Source organism: Pongo pygmaeus, chromosome 14 (genome assembly GCF_028885625.2).
Source record: "Pongo pygmaeus isolate AG05252 chromosome 14, NHGRI_mPonPyg2-v2.0_pri, whole genome shotgun sequence".
NCBI classification, from domain to species: Eukaryota; Metazoa; Chordata; class Mammalia; order Primates; family Hominidae; genus Pongo; species Pongo pygmaeus.
The window spans coordinates 120,414,021-120,439,057 of record NC_072387.2 but is presented as its reverse complement, the minus strand read 5'-3'; the positions used below and the strand labels follow the sequence as shown (position 1 = coordinate 120,439,057).

The 25,037-nt window shown below is 43.9% G+C and overlaps 1 protein-coding gene across 1 annotated transcript in view; it reads right to left on the bottom strand.

The window, feature by feature from the left end:
- The window catches only part of COL4A2 (collagen type IV alpha 2 chain), a 206,245-nt gene that overhangs the window by 67,033 nt on the left and 114,175 nt on the right, over positions 1-25,037 (bottom strand). Inside the window, exons 5-16 of the mRNA XM_054447359.2 lie at positions 18,923-19,057; positions 18,794-18,838; positions 15,198-15,314; positions 13,833-13,904; positions 13,337-13,372; positions 13,166-13,228; positions 11,416-11,451; positions 9,341-9,382; positions 7,409-7,507; positions 5,740-5,775; positions 5,118-5,168; positions 4,091-4,135 (exon numbers count right to left, since the gene is read on the bottom strand). Of these exons, the coding sequence (XP_054303334.2) occupies positions 4,091-4,135; positions 5,118-5,168; positions 5,740-5,775; positions 7,409-7,507; positions 9,341-9,382; positions 11,416-11,451; positions 13,166-13,228; positions 13,337-13,372; positions 13,833-13,904; positions 15,198-15,314; positions 18,794-18,838; positions 18,923-19,057 (777 nt within the window). The remainder of the gene's footprint in view (positions 1-4,090; positions 4,136-5,117; positions 5,169-5,739; positions 5,776-7,408; positions 7,508-9,340; positions 9,383-11,415; positions 11,452-13,165; positions 13,229-13,336; positions 13,373-13,832; positions 13,905-15,197; positions 15,315-18,793; positions 18,839-18,922; positions 19,058-25,037) is intronic.

Here is a 25,037-nt window from a genome sequence, read left to right as displayed (position 1 = left end):
ACTGGCAGTGAAACCCAGATAGGCGGGAACCCTAAGTCAAAATGATGATCAAAACTTTTTCCTCTCTGTTTCTCAGTGGCAAACACAACAGGGTCGGGGAGGTGCAGGGATGGCCAAGCAGGAATCACCCAGGCGCTCCCAGAGTCAGGCTGGCGACCACCCCAGGAAGGACCCAGTGGAGGCTCCACGGGGCTCCCTGAGACCCCACTTCCAGGCAAGGTCTGTACTCCTGCTAGCAAGCTCACCACAGAGCCCAGCCTTAGGGGAAGCTGAGGTCAGGAGACTGACATGCAGATCACTATTTTAGAATGGATAACTGTGAAGGGCTTTGAAACTGCACACTCCTTTCTCCCCGGCCCTCCCCCAAATCTAATAACATATCACTCATTTGAATTCAGTGAGGTCATATATATGATTCATGGGAAGTTCTGATTATGCAATTTTAGAAGTACAAGGTTGATTTTATGTTTTTCAAGGGTGGAAATAACTGGAGTAAGGAAAGTCCTTGGGCAGAAGTCCTCAGGGACTAGCTGGAACAGATGAAAAGAATGTATGGCTAGACTTTTCTAGGGCGATGCATGCTTCTAAAGCTTAAAAGCAATCTGCTGTCTCTCGTGGCGTGAACTGGCCCGTTATCTTTCTGTTTTTCATTTGCCTGTTGTACCCTTTTCATTTCAGTGGCCGAGGGAGCACCTGTTAGGCTAAATAGAACGCATGTGCCTCTTGAAGAGGCGCCTCTGCAAAGAAACCCTGCCAGCCTGCAAATGAGATGCAATTTAGTATAAAAGACTAAAGACAGTGAGAGTTCCATAAAAGAACTCAATCTGAGGTCATGTCTGCCACTTCAGGCTTTGCAGAGGAAACCTACACACAGCCACAGGGAACACTGAGGCTGCATCTGGTGAGAGTCCAAGTCATCGACACTGCAGCCGGTGCAAACGCAACGTCCCTGAAGTCCTGGACAGTCCTCATAAAGGACAACGGTCCTATTGAGGGGGGACTTCCCACAACACAACACGTGTTGGTGTGGCCTGTATTCCTCAAAGGAGACTAGGTCTCAATGAACACTTTTTAAAATAACTCTGTGGAGTTATTTTAAAATTATAAAATTATAAAATAACACTGTGGACAGCATTTGCTCAGTTACTAAAGATATGTTTCCCCTAGAAAGAGGAGGCGAAACCATTTCTAATTTCTCAGAAAATTGAATATAACCGAATTCATAAACGCTACGTCTCCATTCCTTTTTAGAAAAGGTTGGAACTAATAGTTCTGACAATCTCAGTAGGGATGACAGGTGACCAATTCTGTGTTTATGTAGAGGAGGGCAAGTTCCTACCCAGGATATCTTTTCTTTTCTGGTTCCTCCCATTTTGATGCACTGTTTTTGTCACTGAGCAGTTGTTCCTTGGAGGGGCTTTTGGTGTCTGGGGGGAGGTGTCAGGTGGGGACAACTGAAAGTCACGGAGTGATGGCCACCTGGCCAGTGGGATGACAGAGGGCAGACACAGCTGTGGTGCAGATCGGTGCTCACAAGCAGGGCAGCTGCGTCATTTGTGTATGTCTATTTCCCATTTCTATAGTTGAGTAAACTGCCTCCCCGTAACCCACTTAACTGGAAATATCTGCGTCTTCCCGAGTTGTTGCAACTGCAGAAAGTAAGCTGGGAAATGAAAGCCTGACGCCTCACCATCCTCACGTCTGGGCCGCAGCCCTGGAGCTGCCAGGTGGCCACTGTTTACACAGCATCTTGTCTTTCATTAACTTTGGAGTTCCAGGGAGCAGCTCTGTGGAACTGCACTTTTTTTTTTTTTTTGAGACAGAGAGTCTCACTCTTTCTCCCAGGCTGGAATGCAGTGGTGCGATCTTGGCTCACTGCAACCTCTGCCTCCCAGGTTCAAGCAATTCTCGTGCCTCAGCCTCCTGAGTAGCTGGAATTACAGGCATGCGCCACACCCAGGTAATTTTTTTTTTTTTTTTTTTTGTATTTTTAGTAGAGACAGGGTTTCACCACGTTGGCCAGGTTGGTCTTGAATTCGTGACCTCTATGATCCACTCACCTTGGCCTCCCAAACTGCTGGGATTATAGGCACCTGGAAATGCACTTTTAAATACTATAACTCCCTTGTGCTGAAGATGGAAAACCGAAGATAATTATAATTTTACCAGCACATGGTAGGAAATTAACAGCAGCACTTTAATCCCATGGAGTAGGGGAAACGGGTTACTTTTGAACGATAACGTCTGCTTTAGCCTCTGTCCCTTTACAACATTTGCTTTTCCTAAGCCATGAACTACAACGTGGCCTCTGGGTGGGGTGCATTTGGATAGCTCTTGCTCTAGGTGTGCTGCCTTTGGGAGTACTCCGATCAGTAACTGATGTTATGAAAGGCTGGGTGTGATTATGGCAAAGCCTGGCATTGGCTCCCTGGGCTGAGTTTAGCATAAAATAACAGGAATAGGAACAGTAAGATCATTTGAGGTTGCAGGAAGTCAGAAAGATTGGTGTTAAGTTTGAATGGTCAAAAGCAGAATGCTGGGTCAAGACGGCCCGTGTCTAGAGCCAGTGGAGGTCAGAAAGCGAGTCTGGGAGGCAGGTCCATCTGCGGTCCTGGAACAAGCATGGTAGAACCCCCACCAGGCCTGCCGAGCTTCTGTACCAGCTAACTGAAGCCCGTGGGCTCCAGAGGCCACATTACCCTCTATGCAGCCCTGAGCAGGATTCAACAGAGTTGTGATTCTGAGGCTAGTGATTTTGATAAAACTCTATCTCTATGCACCTACTAGGACTGAGCGATGGACATACTAACCCATGAGCAGGCAACCAAGCCCTGTGTACCACCGAGGTGACTGCATGTTTGCTGGAAATATGAAAACCACCTCGAGGGGGTAAGGAAATATGGCACATCTATTCACTGCCATTCTCTGCAGCTTTAAAGAACGAGGCAGATGTGTACCTGCCAACGTGGAACATTCCCTAAGGGGCACTGGGCAGAGCAGCACAGACACGGTCATTTCTTTTGTTGCTCCGCTACATGCATGTGAAGCTACATGTCTTTGTGTGTATGTTGGCATGAGTGTGATGTGAGACCCAAGGGGCTGTCAGTGGTGGTGCCTGGGGAGCCTGCCGGGCCTGCCGCAGGAGGCGTGTGCTGTGTGCTGTGGGGTGGGACCTGCAGGCACAGTGAACAGTGAAAAGGCATCAACCATTGAACTAAAACATCGTGTATGACCTAGAGTTGTGACGGTTCTAAATCTGACCTAGATTCATAATACATTTCTTTTTAAAAATTTTTATCATTATTATTATTATTATTATTTTATGACGGAGTTTCACTCTTGTTGCCCAGGCTGGAGTGCAATGGCGCGATCTCGGCTCACTGTAGCCTCTGCCTCCCCGGGTTCAAGTGATTCTCCTGCCTCAGCCTCCCGAGTAGCTGGGATTACAGGTGCCCACACCATGCCTGGCAAATTTTGTATTTTTAGTAGAGACACGGTTTCACCATGTTGGTCATGCTGGTCTCAAACTCCTGACCTCAGGTGATCCACCCTCCCCAAGCCTCCCAAAGTGCTGGGATTACAGGCATGAGCCACTGCGCCTGGCCCATAATACATTTCTTACATAACATTTTTCTCCTAAAAAAAAAAAGCCAAAAATCTGTCCACAGAACTCATGATAAAAATAACTGAGTTGTCATTAAACATAAATGAAGTGTCACAGTATGGGTCAATCTATAAAAAAATTCAGGTGGACCCTGGGTCACCAAGTCCAGGACCTTCCTATGAGTGACAAGGACATGGAGGAGGGGTGTGAGGTTGGATGATATAGAAGCCATGGCTGGTGGAGTCGAGTGACGGATACTTTGAAGGGGAGGAACCAAAAGATAGTTTGCAAAAATGAGAGCCAAGGTAATGACACGGTTCAAGTATTGTGAGGCAGGATTATCTGTGTGACTGCAAATACAAGAACCGTTTTCAATGTTTTTTTTCTGGAGATAATTTTCTTTCCTGAGACGCCAAGGCCTATTTATTTAACCTTTGTGGGATGTCGTGGGCCCAGAGCAGATTGCAGTTCATGCATCCAACTTACCTTCTGTCCTGGTGATCCTTTTTCACCACTCAAGCCAGGGTAACCCTGGAATGAACAAAAAACAGAAGCAAACAGCTCAGAATATGCAGTAGACATTTCCAGAGGGCTTGACTATGGCACCTGGCTGTGATTACAGCAAAATGCTGATGGACAGACTGAACAAGTCTCAGGTCCAGATTTCGAAGAATAGCAACAAATTGCCAAATTCAATACCAACTATTAATACAATTCTTCCCTCTTTACAAAGTTGTGGGGGGTAGGGGTGGGAAATAATGACTATGATAAAAAGGCTCAAAGAAAGCAGAATCCATCCTAATCTCAAAGCTGCTTCACTATGGAAGGCATCAGAGCCATCCCAAGACTCTCATTTTCTGAGGGAGATACATCATTTTAGCAATACTTTCATAACGTGCATCATTTCTACCACTTAAATACAGAGAAATCCACAAAGATAGTACAATAAAAAACTAAAAATATAGAAAGGCTTGTACTCTAATGTTCTACTGTGTCTCTCTATTCTTATTTTTGGAGAATGTAAAATATGGTCTTTTGAGTGGTAGCAACCGCCAGATAGCCACCAAAATTCTGCTTTCTATTCCTGGGCCCACGGCTCTGACCACCTGTCCCAGCCCTCAGCTAGGTGTGGTCGTGGAGTGAGTGGGGTCAGTCCAGGCTGGGGCTCTGAAGGTGGGGTCTGTTTCTCAGGTGGCTGAATCACCGTGGACGGGGACCCCCTCCCGATCCTTACAACTAGGGACATTTTTGTTGGGGTCTTGGGACAGTTGGAAATCAATGTGTATTTGAGATATTCTACATTTTTGGTTACTACAGATAGCCAGTGCAGCCCCCAGGGCTAGATGTTCGTGCTGGGGGGCTGTGTGTGTGTGGGGGGGTGGGGAGTAATCATGAGAAATCTCTATACTTTCTGCTAAATTTTGCTGTGAATCTGAAACAGCTCTAAAAAGCAAAGCCTATTGAAAAAAACCAAACCAAACCAACAACTGCAGTTGTAAAACGCGTGGTTTACCCTCGGTCCAGGAAAGCCCATGATTCCTTCTTCTCCCTTCAAGGAAATGCCCTAGGAGAGAGCAGAGGGGGCGTAAGGAGCAGCCCAGGGACGGCCCCTCCAGCCGGCAGGGCCCACGTGTCATCCTTTGTTCCAGGACTCTGTTCTCAGCCCCGATGGTGTCCAGACCGCCTGGCGATGCTCAACTCAGGCGCAGTGCAGGGCACGGTCCTAGGAGACCCGCCAGCCTTCCCGGGCTGTCACCCATCCAGGACTGCATGTGTCACATCACGTGGTAAGCGACCGCGAGGGAGAGCTGGAGCTCTGAGGACAGGCAGTGACAGAGGGGACGGAGGGCAGAACCTGGTGGCTCCTGAGCGGAAGCCACGCCCCTCCGCCATCTTCATGCTCCCTTCCCAAATCTCAGAAGATGATCAGCCAGTGTTTATGATGCCAAGAGGAAGAAATTCTAGAACTGACTTCTTAGAATGTAAAAATGCATGGTAATACTGTTCCGCCATGGACAAGGGGATGAGAGACTGACGGTGTGCGGGCCCCGAGCGCACGGTGCACCCGTCATGCCTGGCACAGCGCCGACAGCCCAGGAGCCCAGGGGAGGGGGCATGCTCATTACTCGACTTACTCTTATTCCTGGTTCCCCCTCACTGCCTTTTTCACCCTGTGAAGAATATGAAAAATAAGAAACGCTTATTAATTTGAGGATGGTAATGGGTAAAAATCAATCAGGGTTCATGACATGAGCTTAAAGTATTGAATCAATCCTCAATCATTATAAATTGATTACAACACATGACTTAAATTTTGCAGCTTCAAAATTCAAGAGAAAAGATGTGTCATTTCTTCTAGATTTTCACAAGATAAATTAATTCCTGTATTCCTCTTGGTACAAGTGAAAGTCTGTCTTTCCTTCTCTCTGTGTTTTCCTTTATCCCCCACACAGTTCCAGGCAGATTGTTTACATCCGTATGGTGGGAGAACGTGCCCAAGGAAAAGCCTTAATGAAAATACTCTTTGGAAGAAAACATTACTAGGAGGTCCTCTGAGGAAAAGATACACATGGAACATATTGAAACTTGAAGCAAAAGTGGCTGTTGAAAGCCATGTCAATATCATAGATCAAAAACATGATCTATGTTTTTCCCATTTCTCTTCGTCTAAAATGGTGAAAGAAACAGCAATTGGTGGGTCCTTTGTCCCCGTCATTCCTGAGGGTACCTTGGATTCCTGCAGCATACAACTGCCCCTGCAGGTTGGCCGTTCCCAGCCCCGGATCCCACCCTGGCCTGGGTTGTAGAAAAGGTGGAAAACTTGACTGGGAAGATTGAGCACCTCCACACGGATCAAACCTGCTCTAGGCTCCCGTCCAGAAGCTGGACAGAGGCCCTCCCTGCCGCCTCCCAGGACACTTTTGTCCACGGTAACTCATAACTCGAGCCTCAGCCACCTGGATTGAATTCCCCTGCAAGGCAGTGGTCCTGCCTGCCAAATCCGCCCCAGGACGCAGGACCCAGGACACAGGACCCAAGCCCCACCCTGCTCAAGAGTTGGGAACAAGATTCTATTTGGAAAGGTAAGATCTCCCCATTTGGGGTTTCTATTTTAGTTCCCAGATATTCTGTGTGCCCGACATGGTACTGAGTGTTTCACAGTCGCCTGCAACCTCCTTCTCAGCTCCAGGAGGTCAGTGTCACCATCCCCATTTGACAGGGGGAACAGGAAGCCCTAGAAAGGCTGCGGGACCTCCCTGAGTGGGTGGGTGGCACAGCAGCCTCCAAACCTAGACAGAGTAGACGCGGCAATTCCTATTTCAGACTAACAGCATGATTTCAATTAAGCAAAATGTTAATTGAATGATTCAGAAACTGTCAAAAACTGACTTTGATCCTCCAGAAAGGTGCTTCATGTCAGCAAAGAAGTAGGTTTTATTTTGCTGAACACATTTTGCTGGATAGTTCCATGATTCTGGCTTTGAATTACGGTATGACCATTAGCCTCCATCTACACTGAACGAAAGGATAGATGTAAGGTTTTTTTAAAATGAATTCTCATGTTGCTTCAGATTCATCACAATTGAGATGATGGACTGACAAAGCGATTGCACTGTGAATCTAGTAACTGTCTGGAAGCGTTGAAAATATTCTGGGAGGACCTGGTTATGTTTTCATGCGTAATTTGCCAAGTTGATGGTGAGGCTTTTTCTACTTGGAATGTGGCTGGATACAATTGAAGAAATTTACTTTTACTCTCTTTTTTTTAGTTCAACTAGGAAAACAGTCAATTTTGCTCTTTACCTTGTACTGATCTGGGTGGAAGGTGACTCTCGTGGGCGCGATGATGGGGTGGAGGGTGTCTGATGGAATCCCATTGGGTCCTGGCTGCCCTACATCACCCTGCATATTGTTAAGCAAAAGCAGTTGTCTTTAAATTGAAAGGAAACTACAAAACTCGAATACAAATACAACCTGGCCAAAATACTGCAGTTTTAATGTTTGCATATTACTTACCATATGTATACCTATTTATAGCATAATAATCACAAAATAGAGTAATCCTAATGTAAGTTTTTTATATCCTCCTTTCATTAGCAATCATTTAGAATTTATGCATAAAAGCCATGTAGGTTGTTTACAATTCTGGACTGCATTTGTTTCTGTGGGGTTGTTTCCTTACAATGAATTTCTATATGGGAATTATTAGGTATGAAGGCTAAATGTCTTCATGGTTTTTGACAGGTATTACTCTACTGGTTGCCAAGATGGGCACCGAGATAAAAGAAATGCTGAAGAAATGAAAGACTACTTCCCCAGCTAAAGATGTTTTTATATAATAAAAAGCAATCTTAAATAACTATAATATCCCAAGATTGCTTTAATTTGCATTTTTATCATTAGCAGAAAACACTCTTTGATGTGGTGCACAGATGGTGAAACCTATCTATCTAGAACATTACTGGACAGTTATCCTTGCATAATATTCTGGCTTTACCTCCCAGAAACTGATTGACACAAAAAGAACATCATTGTCTTTTCCTTTCTTTCCACATTAAACTGTATCATACAAATCTGAGCCCAGATATCACATAACATGGATAGCAGTAAATGGAGACAATGGGTCAGTTGCAGAAAGTGATACTCCACAGTGTACGCTGAGTGTCTACTAATAGAATATCTTAAAATACCCAAACTGTTTGTTCTCCTCCCTTGTACCTGTTGGGCCCCTGATGTTTTTTACTAATTAAAATTTGCATAAGTCCTTTGTAGATTGTAGACTCTAACTTCATCTCCATTATATCTAATGGGACTATTCTCTTCTCCTACCGATGATTTCTTCCCAGATTTTTCTTGTTTTTATTTTATTATTTTGTTACATTTCATTGTATGGGGCTATAAATTTTTATGTGTTTGGATCTTCAGTGTTTTTCTTTCTTTTTTTTCCAGAAGCCCACTGCTTGCTAATTGTTCTTTTTTGACTTCTTCTATTGCATTAATGTAAAGAAGGAAGAGTTTCTTCTTCACACTTGAGCAGGACTTGATTCAACTTACTGTGCTGTTCCATCAAAAAGCAGAAGGGAAAACAAAATAGAAATGATCCAATCATGAGGCCAAGGGTCAGGTCTACTTTACAGTGGGCACATGGCTTTTGTGGTGAACGCAATGGGACTGTGTTGGTGAGGTTTTGCTTGCGGGGTGTGGCACTGCGTTAAGCCTGTCGTGCACGTGATCTCACACGTTCCTCTCAAAGGCCATGAGGTCTTTGGATCTTAGCACTCTAAGGAAGGAGAAAAGCCACATGGTCCTTACGGCTGCCTTTGTGCCCTACCAGGGCTGGTCCCTGAGATCCCCTGGTCCCTGAGATGGCTCCATGTCAGTCTCTGGCTGTAGTCTCAGTCCCCTCAATCACCTCTGGGTTCCACACATGAGAAGATGCCCTCAGTGACATGTCCTCACCTCCACCTTCTGAAGATGAGCTGAGTTTATGTCTCTGTGTCAGAGTCTCGGCTAGCCTAGATGGTCTATGTTTACCGTCTTGTTGATGCAGAATTATCACTGGTATGTGGGTGACAACCTAGCACTTTGCAATGATTATTTCCCTACGCAAATGGTCTGTCTGCAGATGAACTCAAGGTAAAAGTTTTACAGCGTAGAACTTCATAATTAAAATGATTTATCTCCTGGCTGAGATATGCGGCATGCCTCTGCTAGAACTGACCAGGCTTCCTTTACCTTTTCACCCTTAACTCCGTAGAAACCAAGTCCTCTGTTGCCCTGAAAAGATAAATAATTTCTGTAAGTTTTAAAAAGCCAATCATCAGAGAGAAATAAAATTATTTTTCTTAGAAAAAGAAACCCAAGACCTATTTATCGGCAACTTTAGTGAGCAACTATATTTGCATAATATTCTTGCTTTGCATTGTAGAAACTAATTGACAGTTTGTCATATCGGTTGACCAAGGCCTCAGAGTGAATGAGTGGGAGCTGAGATTGGACCCCAGGTGGTGCTGGCCCTTGATCGTGAGTATATGGTCTCTGCAGACTGTAGTCTAAGAGCATGTCCCTGGGTTCTGGCCCCTGCAGATGGAAGAAGCAGCCCCATTTCACTCCCTGGACTCTGCATTTGAAGATCATGATTCGTCTTTTCTTCTGGCTCAGTCTTCTCTCATTTTGGCAAAATAATCCTCATTTCATATAAACTTTACCTATCTTTTTAATAATCTTTGGAAATTTAAAATCAATCAGAATGTAATGATTTTAGGTGATTCTCTGGGCTTTATCCAACCTTTCTGTCTTCCTTTTTTACCTAAGAAGCAAAGCTAGGCCCAGTATCATAGTAAGGATTTAATAATTTCACGAACGCAGTAGCCACGTGTGGGAGGACCGACAACGCTGACCTCTAAGATTTGTGCAAGATGACAAATTTGGGCACATCATAGGCACAGTCCTCTTCTACTCCCAACAGCTTTGCTTCTTTCCCAGGGTTTCTGTGTGTTCCCACAGTGACAGCAGTGTCACACAAGCCCTATCTGATCTCTCTCTCTCTGCAGTCTACCGTCCGCCCCCTCCAATGTCCAGATATTTTCTGAAAATAAAAACAAAGCCTTCAATGAATTTTTGCCTTTTGCTTCTTCCCCACCTGGTGGGGAGCTGAAATCAAAGCACAGAAACGCGGCCAGGCTAGATTAGAATGCAATTTGTGCGAGTCCCCCACGGTCCCTCTCTGCCTCCTGAGCTGGTCGTCAAAGTCACCAGGAAGTGACTTGGTCAGGGGTGAGGAGGGCTGTTTATGTTTGCCGCAGCAAGGGGAGATCTGAGGCTCACGCCTGGGCTCAGGGCTTGGCTGCTGCCTCCTCAGCCCGGCCGCCTGGTCCTATTTCTGCTGCTCTTGGCCTGGGGCCCATCTCATCCTGCTCCAGGCTGCCAGGCGGTGGGGCATCCAGCAGCCTGCGCAAGCTCTCCAGCCGACCGGAAGCCGTGTCAGAGGGGACAGGAGCCTGGGGGCATGGGCGGTGGCAGCTGTGGTCACCAGGGGTCACAGCAATGGGCAGGCATGGCAATGTGTGGGCTTGGCGCATCCTCCATCGGGACACAGGGCAAGGGAAAGGTTCCTAGATGCTTCCCGTTGGCAGCCTAGCATTTCTGAATTATGTTGCATTTTGATCAAATACTTCCCTTGTCAACTGCATTCGTTTGTCTTGGACATTTATTCAGCTTCCTCAGATAATAAGGAACCCTAGTTCTGTCCTCTGAGTTTCTAACAAACCACCTACTTTGCTGTGTTCCAATCAATTTAATAACCTTTCTGGGATGAAAACAGTATATAGCTTTGGGCTCTAGCCTAACTTGACTATCACTGAATATATCCCTAGAGGCTGACATTAGACTCCTGTAGAACCTAATTCTAGCCAGGTAAGAATGACATTGGCCTCGCTACAACAGATAGAGTTACATTTTGTCCATTCTCTTAAATCAATGCACGTGAATAAATGTGAGCTGTCCCTAAATTGTTCTAATCTTCATTTTCAATCAAATGTTCATCAGTTTGGTTTTCATATAGCAACAGGCATGTGGTAATTAATTTGCAAACAACAAATTGTTCCACCTGTTCACTTTTTGAATGTCCAGAGGCACCATGGATCTATCCTTGGAGTTTAACATTAAGTCTTAAAAACTCCAAAACCGTTTTCACCATAATATAAACAATAAATAGTTGTCAACCAAGAAGTTTTATGGTAAAAAACAAACAAATCCACAAACACCTAAGTACCCCCTTCCCTCATCCTCACCCCCCAAAACCAACTTACTTGCTGTCCTTTTGGTCCAGGGGGTCCGGGTGGTCCCTGTACAAATACAAAGAAATGTGTAAATGGTTTTCTTTACCCCAGGACCCAGATAACATCTGCCTGAAAGCTCTGGGAAAGCCATTGACTGTATATTTAGGACACAGTGTAGGATGCATGGAGGTTTCTGATGCATTTGGCTTGGCAGAGATGACATGCTGGGGGAGAGGGACTCGGGTCAGCTCCAGTTCTCAGAATCTGCCGGCTGTCTATGGACAGCTGTTTCTGCTTTGCTTTTGTGTGTTTGGGCTTTCGACTTCACCCATGCCTCTCTGTGTTTGTTCTGATCCCTTTGCAAGGTCCTAGGCCCTGTGACTGCAGAGGCAGCTTCCCTGACTTCCTCTGGGAGTCCCCACGAGACTCCATGCAGGACTTCTTCCTGGTAGCTTGGCCAACTTTCATGGACAGAATGAATCTACAGGCTGGCACTGCAGGGCGGAAAGTCCATCTGCAATATCATGGTGTGTCTTTCTGCAGAGCATTCAGTGTCAACACTGTGCTTAGGATTAAAGCATTTCAGATGCAGGGGAAGAGTGTTTAAGTACAAATAAGTGGATACAAAGGAGTGGATAGGGAGGGGGTTGTGGATGATTCCATGGCTCATGTGAAGAACCAAAAGCTGTCAGAGCAGCTAAGGACCTAGCAAGTACAATCTGTTGTGCCGGACTTATCTGAGCTGTGCATTTAAAGTATGAAACCCAACCATGTGGCATGTGTGCTATGACTAAGCCAACAACCATATGGAGTGAAACAGCAAGGGCGTCTCGCATGATCCTGATTTCAGCCACCTTGCCCAGGTCTTTCACAGACGGGGCTACTTGCAAAAATGACTTTCACAGCACCAGGGAAATTTGCTTTGTAGAAACAAAATCTATTATTATTATTGTAATTTATTATAATCTGAAGAGAATTATGAGTACCCCCCAACTGTTAGTTTGACTGAGTCTCCCCAAACGTATATGACTTCATTTTTTTCTTAATATCTGTCAAGGAACTGGTGTTAGTATCCCTTGATAGCTTGTCTCAGTCTTGAGCAATGGCTTCCTGTGAGATCTCTCTTACCTGCAGCCCAAATCTCTCCTTGTATAAGTTAAGGTCTATTTATCTGATTACTAACGTATGTGGGGAATGAGAGAGTCCGGAGCTCTCGCAGTGGCCAGTCCACCTTCCAGGTCATTGTGCAGTAGTGGGAGTGGCCAGAGAGCTACACAAGGCTTAGCAAGTGCCTTTTTCTGCTCTTCCCTACTTGCAATGAGCCCTCTAGGGCCATTTTGTTAAACAATGGCCAATATCTCACCTGCTGTAATGAGCCCAGGTGTGATATGCCTGCTAGCATGGGCGTGGCACAGGCAGATCCCATTTCCTCCTTATGAACCTGTGGGGCTTTGGTTTGCCTTGCCCAGGGATGATGGGCTGTTTGTCACTGGGTAGCTATGGGGTGGGGATGGAAGGGCACCCTGCCGGGACCAAGTCAAAAGTTGACATAACTGGCAGTGAGCTGGTGACCATAATTTTAAGCCCTTATTCTTCAATCTTAACAGCAGCAGAATGTGTGCAAAGAATGGTCCATTTTGTCTTGATGTTCTCTGCTATGCCTATAAGCATCATAGTTGTTCTTAAAGCTCTCATCTGGATTCAACCATTGAAGAAGTGGCATCTGGAAGGGATGACCGGACGATGGTCCCAGAGTGGGCACCTGTGTCTAGGTACTTACTGGTCTCCCTGGAGCTCCAACTGGACCCATCTGTCCCACATACCCAGGGCGGCCGGGAGGTCCCTATGGATAGGCAGCGAGAGAATGCTTTTAAGATAGGTAAACTGGTACTTGGAGTTCTGAAGCTCTTAAACTTTTGTATGGAATATCGTCTAATAAAAATAAACTTACCTGGAAACCGACCAATCCAGGCTCTCCAGGTTCACCCTAATGGAGAAGAAATAATTTTAAGAGTAACAGCTTTTAACCATCTTTAGATTTAGTTACCTTTTATTGCAGAGTTGGAAATAAGCATATCAAACAGATCAGCCCTATCAGGACTTTGTAATGTTAATTTACTAATATTAATTTTTACTAATATTGTTATTTAGCCAGAATATTTTTTAGTAATATTAATATTTACTAATATTAACTACAAGTACTAATTTGGCTTGGAGTATTGTGAATATGGGAAAGAGATAAACACACAATTAAAAATAAGATTGAAAACATCCTGATCGGAAATATGGTGACTTTTAAATTCATTGAGACTTGGATTATGCCGCCATTCTAGGCATGCCTTCAGTACATTTATTCTTACATGCAAAGTGCACTTGGCAATTAACTTTGTTAGTTGAGAATTTACACTGGGTCCCCTCATTACCCCTCCCATCTCTTGCAAACGTACCCGATATCTGTCACGTTCCTCTTTAGGCAGTGCATAAGGCTCACCTTTCTGCCCTTTTGGTCCTTGGGGCCCCTAATTAGCAGATATATTGTAAAAAGAAAAAACAACAAAAGAAGTCCATTAACATTCGGTGCAGCTATGGTAATTTGGATGATTGAACATTGGCTTTTGTGGGCAAGGTCTAATCGTTCTTATGGCTGATGGGGGTTATTCTGAACACCAACCCCATATTCAGCAACAAGGGTGAGACCTTTAATTTCCTATTGACCCAATCGTATCTTTCCTAGAGTTAAAATAGAAATACTTTAGGATTTAAATTATTTTCAAAACCCAAATGAATGCTCTGTCAACCAACCCTCTAGTATGCCAATGTTATTTTTATTTCTGATAATACTATTATGTGCTTTCTTTGGCATTAGTGTACTGAACATATTAACACACACACCCATTTGCAGGATAGACACTGGGTCATTCTTTAAAATTGGAATTGTGTCAGATATAAACAGTAGGTATATACATAATACATATGTACATGTGTAAATATCTTGCAACATCTACTATAAGAATCACTTAAAGTAACAGATATGTTTCTTGATAATGAAATTGATGATACATAGAGTAGAAGATGATGTAGTTTATTGAAAAATTGAACCATATAAAACAGAAACAGCTGAGGAAAGGGGAACTGGCAGGTGGAGGTGGAACTGAGTAGGAGGAGAACTCCATTTGCTTCAGGTGAAAACGTGATGAAGGTGATAAATGACTGTTCTTCCCTCCCCACTTTAAAGTTTTTGTTTTTAAATAAAAAGTCTCACCAAACAAAATTTTAGTCTAACCCTGAATTTGCAAGATTTTCTTGGAAATAAGGTAGCAACATACTACTGAAGACACATACCAAGACCTTAAAAAATAAATGAGGCCCCAAAACAGATGATTATATAAAAGTTCCTCCATTAAAAAACAAACTCCTGCATTGTATCTGCTGGAGAATAACTGCACTCCCACGTCACAATGTATTTCATAATCTGATAAAGAAGGTGATGGACAGAATTCTGTCAAGGTTTCAGCGTTTTAATTTTCATTTTACGATTCCACTATTACGCATGAGAATTTGGGAGAAAATGAAGTGACATTTGGGAGACTGTGAGAGTGAACAACAACAACCACAACAATGATTTTCTATTTAACATTTAAAGAACACGAAAAATGAAGTTACTTGAATCCAGAAACATCATGTCTTGGGCGTCAACAGGTAGTTAGGCTTCCGTTCTGGCCACAATGAGCGGGAGGCCCCCCAGGTTATAAAGGCAGGGCTTAGCAGCGGTCTGCCTGTCCCCGGAGCACAGGCGCTGTGGGGATACTCACGGGAGGCCCGGTGAACCCCTCAGAGCCGGGAGGCCCCTGTGGACCTGAGTCTCCCTGGGTTCCGTTGCAGCCATCGTAGCCCGGCCTTCCCCTGGGCCCACCTTGCCCCGGGTGTCCCTGGGAAAGAGAGCAGTGAGAGAATCAGCCAACCAGCAGGTTTCTAGTTGTCATGTAACTGTGCGATAAAACTGTGCGATAAAACTGTGCGATAAATATTCTCATAAGCCATGTTCCCGGCATGAATCCAAGGAAAAGACACCTCAAAAGTGAACAAATGAATGAATGAAAGATTAAATAAGTGAAGGCATAAGGTATAGTTCTAAGCAGGGAAAGGATTTCAAAGCGAAGTTCTGCTTCACCTGGGCTTGGGTAAGAAGTACACTGTTGGGTTTCTTCTGTCTTACTAGTTGAGTGACTGTCTATTAGCAGGGACAAGTAAAATTACATTTCAAAAATTCTAGGAAAGATTTTAGAAGCAGCTACTTCCTTCTCAGGGATAACAGGAAGGTCCTTATCCCTGTAGAAAACAAGTAAAGGTACATTTAAAAAATTCTAGGAAAGATTTTAGAAGCAGCTATCTCCTTCTCAGAGATAACAGGGAGGTCCTTATCAGTTGTGCCCAACTGCATTTTAGATAGTGAGTTTCACAGATCCACATCCTAAACAGAGAAGACACACCCACAATGTGATTTTATCAATGGCCTTGCCATGTTTAAAAGAACTGATTGCCTCTTGTTTGCTTTCTTGGGAAACATGACCTTTTAGATTTTAAACATGAATATAAAGCATGTCAGGTTTTCTGAAATGTCTGGGGGTGGGGAAAGGCAACACAGCCAAGTGTCTGCAATGACTAGAGGGACTCAGGCTAAATTTGTGGGCACCTTCACTGCGTTAAGCTGGTTCCAGGAGACACACAGGGGCTGTGTTAATAATCTATAATTTATGCACTACCTGGCCACAGCCTGTTTTGCTGTTTCTTTAAACAACAGATATTTAGCTATATGCTTTGTTATTGTGTAGTTACTTTTAAACTTTAGTTTTCTTGATAATAAACCAAACATATATTCCAGAGTGATTTTTGAGACCATTGGGATGTCTTTTACAGTTACTTTGAGAAATTTGGAAAATTTCAAGATAAAGAAACAAACTTGGCTGGGCCCAGTGGCTCATACCTGTAATCCCAGCACTTTGGGAGGCTGAGGCAGGCGGATCACTTGAGGCCAGGAGTTCGAGACCAGCCTGGCCAACATGGTGAAACCCTGTCTCTACTAAAAATACAAAAATTAGCCAGACATGGTGGCATGCGCCTGTAATCCCAGCTACTCGGGAGGATGAGCCATGAGAATTGCTTGAGCACGGGTGGCAGAGGTTGCAGTGAGCTAAGATTGCACCACTGCACTCCAGCCCGGGTGAACAAGACTCTGTCTCAAAACAAAACAACGCAAAACAAACAAACCTCAAACCCCCCACACAACAAATCCTACATATAGTTCTCCATAACCTGAATGATATTAAGAAATAAAATAAAAAAGTAGAACTTTTATTTGCACATCTCTTTGCTTCAGATGTCCACAGCCATTGGCTGTCAGATGAGAGATCTGACAGGCTTCAGTCAAACTCTCTGGTGAGCCAGAGGAATCCCCGTTTGTGGGCAGCTTCTCGATCTGTTTGCAGAGCTGGCACTCTAGTGGCCTTGGAAATAAAGATATAAGGGGCCCTTGCACTTCAGCTCGAGAAAACAGCTCTCCACATGTTCTGCTCCAGATTTTTAGTATTCTGTGATGCTTTTGCTTAAAATGAACTGTAATGTTTCAATTCTTCTCTGTTATTTGTCTGCCGTTGGTTTTTCTTACTTGCTTAGAACTGATCTAAGTTATTTGAAATTGCATGTCAATCTAATCTTAAATTGAAATTGTGCTTCAAAGAAAAATTTCAGTTATATTGAGTGAAATGTCTGTCTCTGCTCAGCATCAAAATAGATACACTGCTATATGAGACCACTCTAAGATTTCACTGCATATCACTTCTTATATATAACTTCTAATCAGCTAAAATGATCCAGGTCCCTCAAACTCTACATTTGTTAACTGATTACTTATGGCAGGTGACCTTTATGTTAACTTAATTTGTAGTATCAGAATTCTGTGGTTAAAAGAGACTAGATCCTTTGAGCAGCAGGTTCTATAGAAAATGGTCCTCACCTGCTCACCACAATCATTCCTCCAAATTATGATTACTTCCTCCCTAGTTTGTGAGACATCTGCCTCTGCTATTAAATGAGTATAAAGTGGAAACATGAAGGAAACTTGGTACAGATGAGTTGCAATTGCTTTCCATAATGTCATTCCATTTTAACTCAGATTTCATCTGGAGACAAAACTGAAAGACACTCCAAAGAGTTCAAAAGAGTAGTTTAAAAATGAGTGATTTAGATTCAGGCCATTAGTATGAAAATACTTTCCTAATTTGTTTCATCTTTGGATTGTGTAGATTCTTCATTTCTGTCCATTTCTCAAGATTCTGACTGATGTGAACATTATTTCCTTATTTGTTCAGGGCTGTGTGGTGAACCCAAGTGTCTGTTTGAGCCCACCATTCAGGTAGCCCCGAGATCACTGGCTTGCAACTCTTGTCTTGGCAAATGTGACTTCCTTTATTTTGCCCTGACTGTCTCCTTCTGCTTTGCAGATGTCTCCTCGACGGTGGGACTAAAGATCTGATGGAAACACATGGGTTCTCTGGGACTGCCCTCTACTCACTCATTCTCTCCTTCTCTTCTGCAAGGCATGGCCCTACTCGTGTAGCCTGGGAACGGAGTCTCTCTCCCTGTGCGTGTGCGTGTGTGGTGATACAGAACCTGCCTCTGCAGGACACGGGCACACACATCTGTGTATATGTATGAGGTTTGTGAAGCAGATGTCTCAGAACCACAGCAGTAGCCGGATGCGAGGCGGGTCAGAACGTGCGATAAACACATTGATCCCTGAGGTCAGGTCTGGCCAGGAAGCCAACCCTGGGAAATCTGCTCGTGGGTCCCTGTGAAGAAGGCTGTGAGTCAGGCTGTTTTGTTTATTTTTTTGTGCCACAAGAAGTAAAGTAAACTAGGTTATAAAAACACATTTTATTGCATTTTGAGATTTTTCTCATGAACAAACCATGCCTTTTCTTTTTCTTGTTTTATGTGAGGTTGCTGTAAAGAACTTGAGAAGCTGCACAAATGCTCAGCAGGGCTTCATTCTGCCCATGCTGTTGGCTGAACGACTTTATATGCAGGTTGCTCTATAGTTCAAATGAGATTGCAAGACTGGCTCTTTAGGGCGAGTATCTGGATAGCACTCTAGCTTTTTATTACCAAACAATGTGCAGTTTGGCAAAGTCGTCTCAATTCTGAAGCAAGTCTATAAGGACGTTTACAAAGCAAACAGTTTGTTCACTGTCTGACTGAATTCCGCGGGGAGAATACGCACATATAGCTCCCACATGTTTTATGTTATAAACAAAAAAGGAGGTCTCATTCAAAATGTTTCTTTAAGTCACAAATGTATTGCCTAGAATGCACGCAATGTTGTAAAATTCCAGTCTTCCATAAAACTTACAGGAATTCCATCAGCACCAGGGAATCCAGAAACGCCTCTTGCTCCCTATGAAGAAAGCAAATGAAATTAACCAAGGCTGAGATACCCGCCACCCTCACGAGGCCAGGGGAATACAACAGCGGTGCGTACCACGTCGCCCTTGGGTCCTGTTATTCCGGGGGCTCCCCGTTCACCCTTGTCTCCTTTGCGTCCCTGCAGTCCCGGGAATCCTTGTAATCCTGGTGGCCCGTTGTACCCCTGGGGTCCCACTGGCCCAGGCTGACCCTGTGGGAACAACATAGGTTCAATTTCCACAATTAATCACAATAAATACTCATGATCAGTTATGGTTACTTTCAAAACTACATTTTCTTTTTGTTTTTAAAGAGCTATAATCTACAGGGAACATTATATGTAAACCATCATCTACTGCCATGATAGCTAACAAAAGAAGTCATAGAGTTTAAGAAGAGAAAATATGGAATGTGAGAAAAAAATTATCCTAAATTACTAAAGTCATGTCATTGTGAAATGATAATACTGGGTTGGGATGAAAGAATTATTTGGGTTCTTTTTAAGGTCATTTCAGTATAAACAATTTTCCAAATGAATTTCTACAATTTTTTCTCTATTTTCCTCAATATAATGCATCCAGTAAGTGTGGAAATGTGTATTGCATTCAGATATCAAAAAGACCCTCAGATGTTTAAAAGTGGTTAATCTCTCCTTTTGTTCACACAGAGGAAAAAAAAAGAGCTTCTGAAACATATAAAAATGTTTGTCCACACTAAATAGGATGGCTGTTATTTAAAAAAATTATAAGTATTGGTGAGGATGTGGAGAAATCAGAATCTCTGGGCGCTGCTGGTGGGCATGTGAAATGGTGCAGCTGCTTTGGAAAACACTCTGGTGGCTCCTTAACACATTAAAAAAAGAGAATCACTACGGGATCCCACGATTCCACTTCTGGGTATACAGAAAGCAGGGGCTAGCTTTGGTACACTTACATGCACGGCAGCGTGATTCACAATAGCCAAAAGGTGGAAACCACTCAGGTGTCCAACAATGGGTAGACACCCACACAATGGAATAGGACTCAGCCTTTAAAGAGGAAGGAAGTAGTCACCTAGACTGTGACACGGAAGAACCTTGAGGACTCTGTGCTGAGTGAAATGAGCCAGTCACAAAACGACAAATGCTGTATAGAGTCCCCTTATATGCAGTCCCTAGAACGGTCAAATCCATGGAGACAGACAGTAGAATGAGGGCTGCCAGGGGCCAGGCGGAGAGGGGCAGGGGGAGGTAGTGTTTCATGGGGACAGAGCTTCGGTTTGGGAAGATGAGAAAGTTCTGGAAATGGATTGGTGGTGAAGGTTGCACAACAGTGTGAAAGAACTTAATGCCACTGAATCAGACACGCCAATATGACTCAAAATGTAATTTCGATGTTATGCATTTATTTTATTTTATTAGTACCCTGGAACTTAATAAAGTATCAACCCATCACCTAGGTGTTAAGCCCAGCACGTATTTGCTATTTGTCCTGATGCTCTCCCTCCCCCCAACCCGCCCACAGGCCCGGGGTGTGTTGTTTCCCTCCCTGTGTCCATGTGTTCACATTGTTCAGCTCCCACTCATAAGCGAGGACATACGCATATTTTTAATACAACAAAAATTTTAAAATGTTACATTAAAAAAATTAAAAATAAATTTACCACAATAAAAATGTTTTAAAAATGAGAAAGGAGGGGAGGGGAAGTTCTAGCTCTCCTATGGCTGGAACTAACTATTGTATTATAGTTATATTTTAACATTTCACAGGCTAGCCCAAACTTAAAAAAATGTATGTCCTAATTTCCTCTTGAGACAAATGAGTCTGCTGTTGATTCATCACACGGCACCTTTACTTGCCAAGCCCCATTTGCTGTGAAATGTCAAATTCCTGTCTTGCCCTGAGATTGAGGGGGACTTGAGCCATTTTTGTAGGCTTTTCTTCTGTTGCCTCTAGGTAACTTCCTACGTAAATTGTTCAGCTGAGACGTGTCTGTCTTCACAGGATGTTCATAATGCCATTCTTAGCAATCCACACAGTTGAAGTGAAATGGGAACTTAAAAACGCAGCCCAGGGTACAGTATTAACATCATTGAGGCAGTAGCATGGAGGGGTGTAGGGAGATCTCACCTCCAAATTCATTACTGTTCCTAACTGGCAATTCCTTGAGATGTTAGGCCCCAGGCATCAGGGGAAGTAGTTAAGATGATTTTTTGGGGTGGAAGCTATCCACGCAGATTAAGGCTGTGGATGGAAGATGATGTATCCCGAATCTTGGGACCCCTGTCCCCTCAAACCAAGGGGACCTGGGAAATCTCCCTCAGGGTAACCTGGTCTGAACCAAAGTCAGAGTTTTAGAGACAGTGGGTTCTCCTCTGCCCTCCACATGTCCCAGAGGGGTCCTGTCACTGCCACATCAGTACTCACCTCAGGCAGCCTGATCTCAGGCCTCCTAAGTAGTGGTGAAGCCCGTGCACTTTAGTGTCTTTGGAGAACATTCTACAATGGAAGCTATTGCCACTGTGTTTCTACCTAGGCGAGGAGACTCATGGAAGATGGGTGGCCCCGGCCCTGGACGCATGATATCCCAGACTCATTCTATTTCCAATGCTTAGTGGTTTCCTACATGACATTTGTTGTAAGTTTGGGAACAAACCATGTTTTGATTCCAACTTTTGTGGATCATTCCCAGTGGTGCTCATTTTTGTTTAGTTTGTAGCTATGCTAGACTATAACCTTCTTAAGATTACATACCATGCCACGAAGCTCTACGCTTCCCTCACTACGTTGAGGCCTACGGGTTGTTAGTGTCTGCTGGCTGTCTTCTGGGGGATAAAATGTTTCTTATCAGGACTGTTACTTTATTGCCCATAAACTACATATCTATCCAGTGGGATTATTATTTTTTTTTTAGCCAACCAAACAAGCAGCAGTGACCAGTGGGATTATTTCATACAGTCAACTCAAAGGGAACATCTGCTACTAACCAAAATGGAAACATGCGTGTGTTATTGATAAAAACCACATTCTTATCTGCATTCGTTAACCCTTCCTCAATTCCCTTTGATGGGGCAAAGTGGCTAACCACATCATGTACTCATTTTCCTTTCACTGTCAGTAAACCCCTTTCTCATCTTTATTTCTTGATTAGGGAGTCTGACTTTGGAATAAAAAACTCTAGTCTTTCCTTTTGTGGAGTAGGCTGTAACCTTTTATTTTTATTGAAGTGAAATTCACATAACATAAAGCTAACCATTTTAAAGGATACAACTCGGTGCCTTTTAGTGCATTCACCATGTTGTGCGACCACCACCTCTATCTAGTTCCAAAACATTTTCCTCACCCCAAAAGGAAGCCCCAAACCCATTAATCAATCACTCCCCATTCCCTTTCCTCCCAGCCCCTGGCAACCACCACTCTGCTTTCTGTCTCTACGGATTTACCGATAAATAGAATCAGTCATACGATGTGTGACCTTTTGTGTCTGGCTTCTTTCAGTGATCATGTTTTTGGGGTTCATTACCTCATTCACTGATGGCTGAATAACATTCCACTGTACTGATAGACCACAATGGGTTCATTCATTTGTTCATGGACATCTGGGGTGTCTCTACCTTTTGGCTACTGTGGATAGCACTGCTGTGAATATGTGTGTGTGAGTGACTACTTGAGTCTCTGTTCTGAATTCTTTTGGGTGTGTTCCTATGAGTGGAATTGCTAAATAGTGCTGCTATAAATATGTGTGCACGAGTATCACATATCTGAGGTATTGCTAAATTTCTTTTTCCACACTAACTGCACCCTTTTACATTCCCACCAGCAATGCACAAAGGTTCCTATTCCTCTGTATCCTCACCAATACTTGTGACTTTCCATTTTTTGGGCTATAGCCATTCTAGTGAGTGTCAAGATGGCATCACTTCTAAACAGTCCATCCTGAGCTTCTGATGAGATGGAACATTTCACAGAATTCCATCCAGCTTCCCCGCTGAGAGAGGGCCAGGAAGAGCCTGAGCAGAATGTGAGTTAGACCTTAGTCCTCCCAGATGGAACCCTCTCCGCTGTGCACAATGGAAAGCCTGCGTTGCTGGGATTAAATGGACATTTATAGCATGGCCCGAGGAGGCCACGCTTTGGTCATCAGGATGGAGCTTTTCCCCAGGATTTCCTGCCCACTAAGGAAGTGTGGTGCATCTATAAAGAGCAGCTGGGAGGACCAGGTACATGCCAAGGGTTTTCCTTTGTGCTAATCATCGTCCTTATCAACTTCCATCCTCAGTCAAAAAGTCCCGACAGGAAAAGTTATTTTCATCTCTTTCTTTCCTTTTGTGATAAGTGACATTAAAAATAAAAATTACTCCCAGAAAGTGAAAAGAGTCTAGTTTAAATGTCTTTGCATAATCTCAAAAGCTCCTAAATTTCTAAAGCTCCTAATATTCCTCCAACATCCTTGAGAGAAGTATTTCCACAAAGTACTTCTCAGAAGCCAGCAGATGCTGTGGACAGGAGTGGTAATGTCACGCCCCCTGTCCCCCGTCCTGCTCCCACCACCAGACCATGTAGAGGTGCTAGTTCTTAAGAAACAGGATAACGAACAGTATCGTTCAACTGTCTGTATCTTTTGAGATGATGCGTTGTTACAAGTTTTAAACGTGGTTTCTCTCATTTTGTCCCCACGGCAACTGCACGCAGTGACACGAACTCCAGTGGAGAGGAGAGAGGACGGGGGCTCAGACGGGACCAGTGTCAGGGCTGGCCGGGGTGCACTCAGCTCTGGGGAGCTGGCTGACTCCACCAGGCCCTTATCGCTCCAAGGGAGGTCTGTGTCAGCGTCACCCGGGGGCTTGCTATAAATGCAGAGTCTCAGGCCTGGCCCCAGAACTCCCGAATCTGCATTTGAACTGATCCCTAGGAGACTCCTTGGTATATAACAGTTTGAGAACCACTGCGAGAGACCACCATAACCCCCATCCTGGCATTCCTGAGGGAAGAGATAGGTGACTTTCAATAAGAAAAACCTCTTAAGCATGGAGTTGGAGTTCAGTAGAAAGGTCTGGCTTACTGGGTCATGCAGAGGAACATAGAGTATTTATGTGGGTTAAATATTATTTCTAATTCAATCAGTCTTGGCCTTATACTTCAGTGATATCTACAAGACAGAATCCATTTTGACTATCGTGAGGACGGGGCGGGGGGGTTGCCCGTTGTTTTCCCTCTCTGAAGTCATGGCTGGAGAGCACATGGGCCATCCGGGCTGGTTTTGGAAGCTGCAGTCTGAAAAGGCAGAGACAACAAATCCAGACTTGAACCCACATTACTCAAATACCACAACTGTGGAGAGAATGCGCTCAGGGTCCCGACACTCCCGCATTCATCAATTGGGGAATTTCACTTCTGAGACAAGAGGCAAAAGATGATCAGATACGGGCACACGCAGTGTAGCCCTACAGCTTCAGACTTAAACAAAGGTGGACAGATGGATGACTCATCAGGGCCCCACATCACACAAGCCTGTGGTTTTCATTCATTGTTCATTAACCTTAAAATATTCCCTGGGTAAGGGAGTAGAAAGAGTTTCATTTATCAGAGAAGTATAAAAACAGTGTTGCCTAGGATAAAACTTGCTTCACTACACATCAGGATTTTTAATCTACAGTACAGTATTTTACTGGTAGAATAAGAATGAGCTTTTCATGACTTACCAGCCGAAATCTGAATAGTAGGAAATCCCTTCTCCTTCCTAAGCGGACTCTTCCTGTCTCACCTTTTATGGGCACTGGCGCCCAGCAGACGCCCATATCCTCTCCATTCCCCAGGGCGGACCCTCCCTCCCTTCCGCAGTGTGTTCCAGAGCTTCAAGGCCTGTCCAAGGCTGCAATTCCTGGTGATCCTCCGGGGATTCCAACCTAAGTCCTAGTTAATTTCTGTGAGCTCTTTGCCACACATTTCAAATATGTAAAATGTCCCAAAAGGCGGAAAGGACTACTTTTTAGGCTCTAGAAAAATAATTCCACCAGCCAAAATTTAGAAATATTCGTTGTTCTTAAGGATGGTCAGTTAGCATTTTTGAGCAATTTTTAGACTACCCTGGCAAGATGAAATTAGTAGCATGTTCCAAGGTAACAATAATGTAAAGGCTAGTATTTGTACAGTATATTACACAGATAACTATCAGCAGCCTATTCCATGCAACACAGAGCTGAGGTTAAGTTG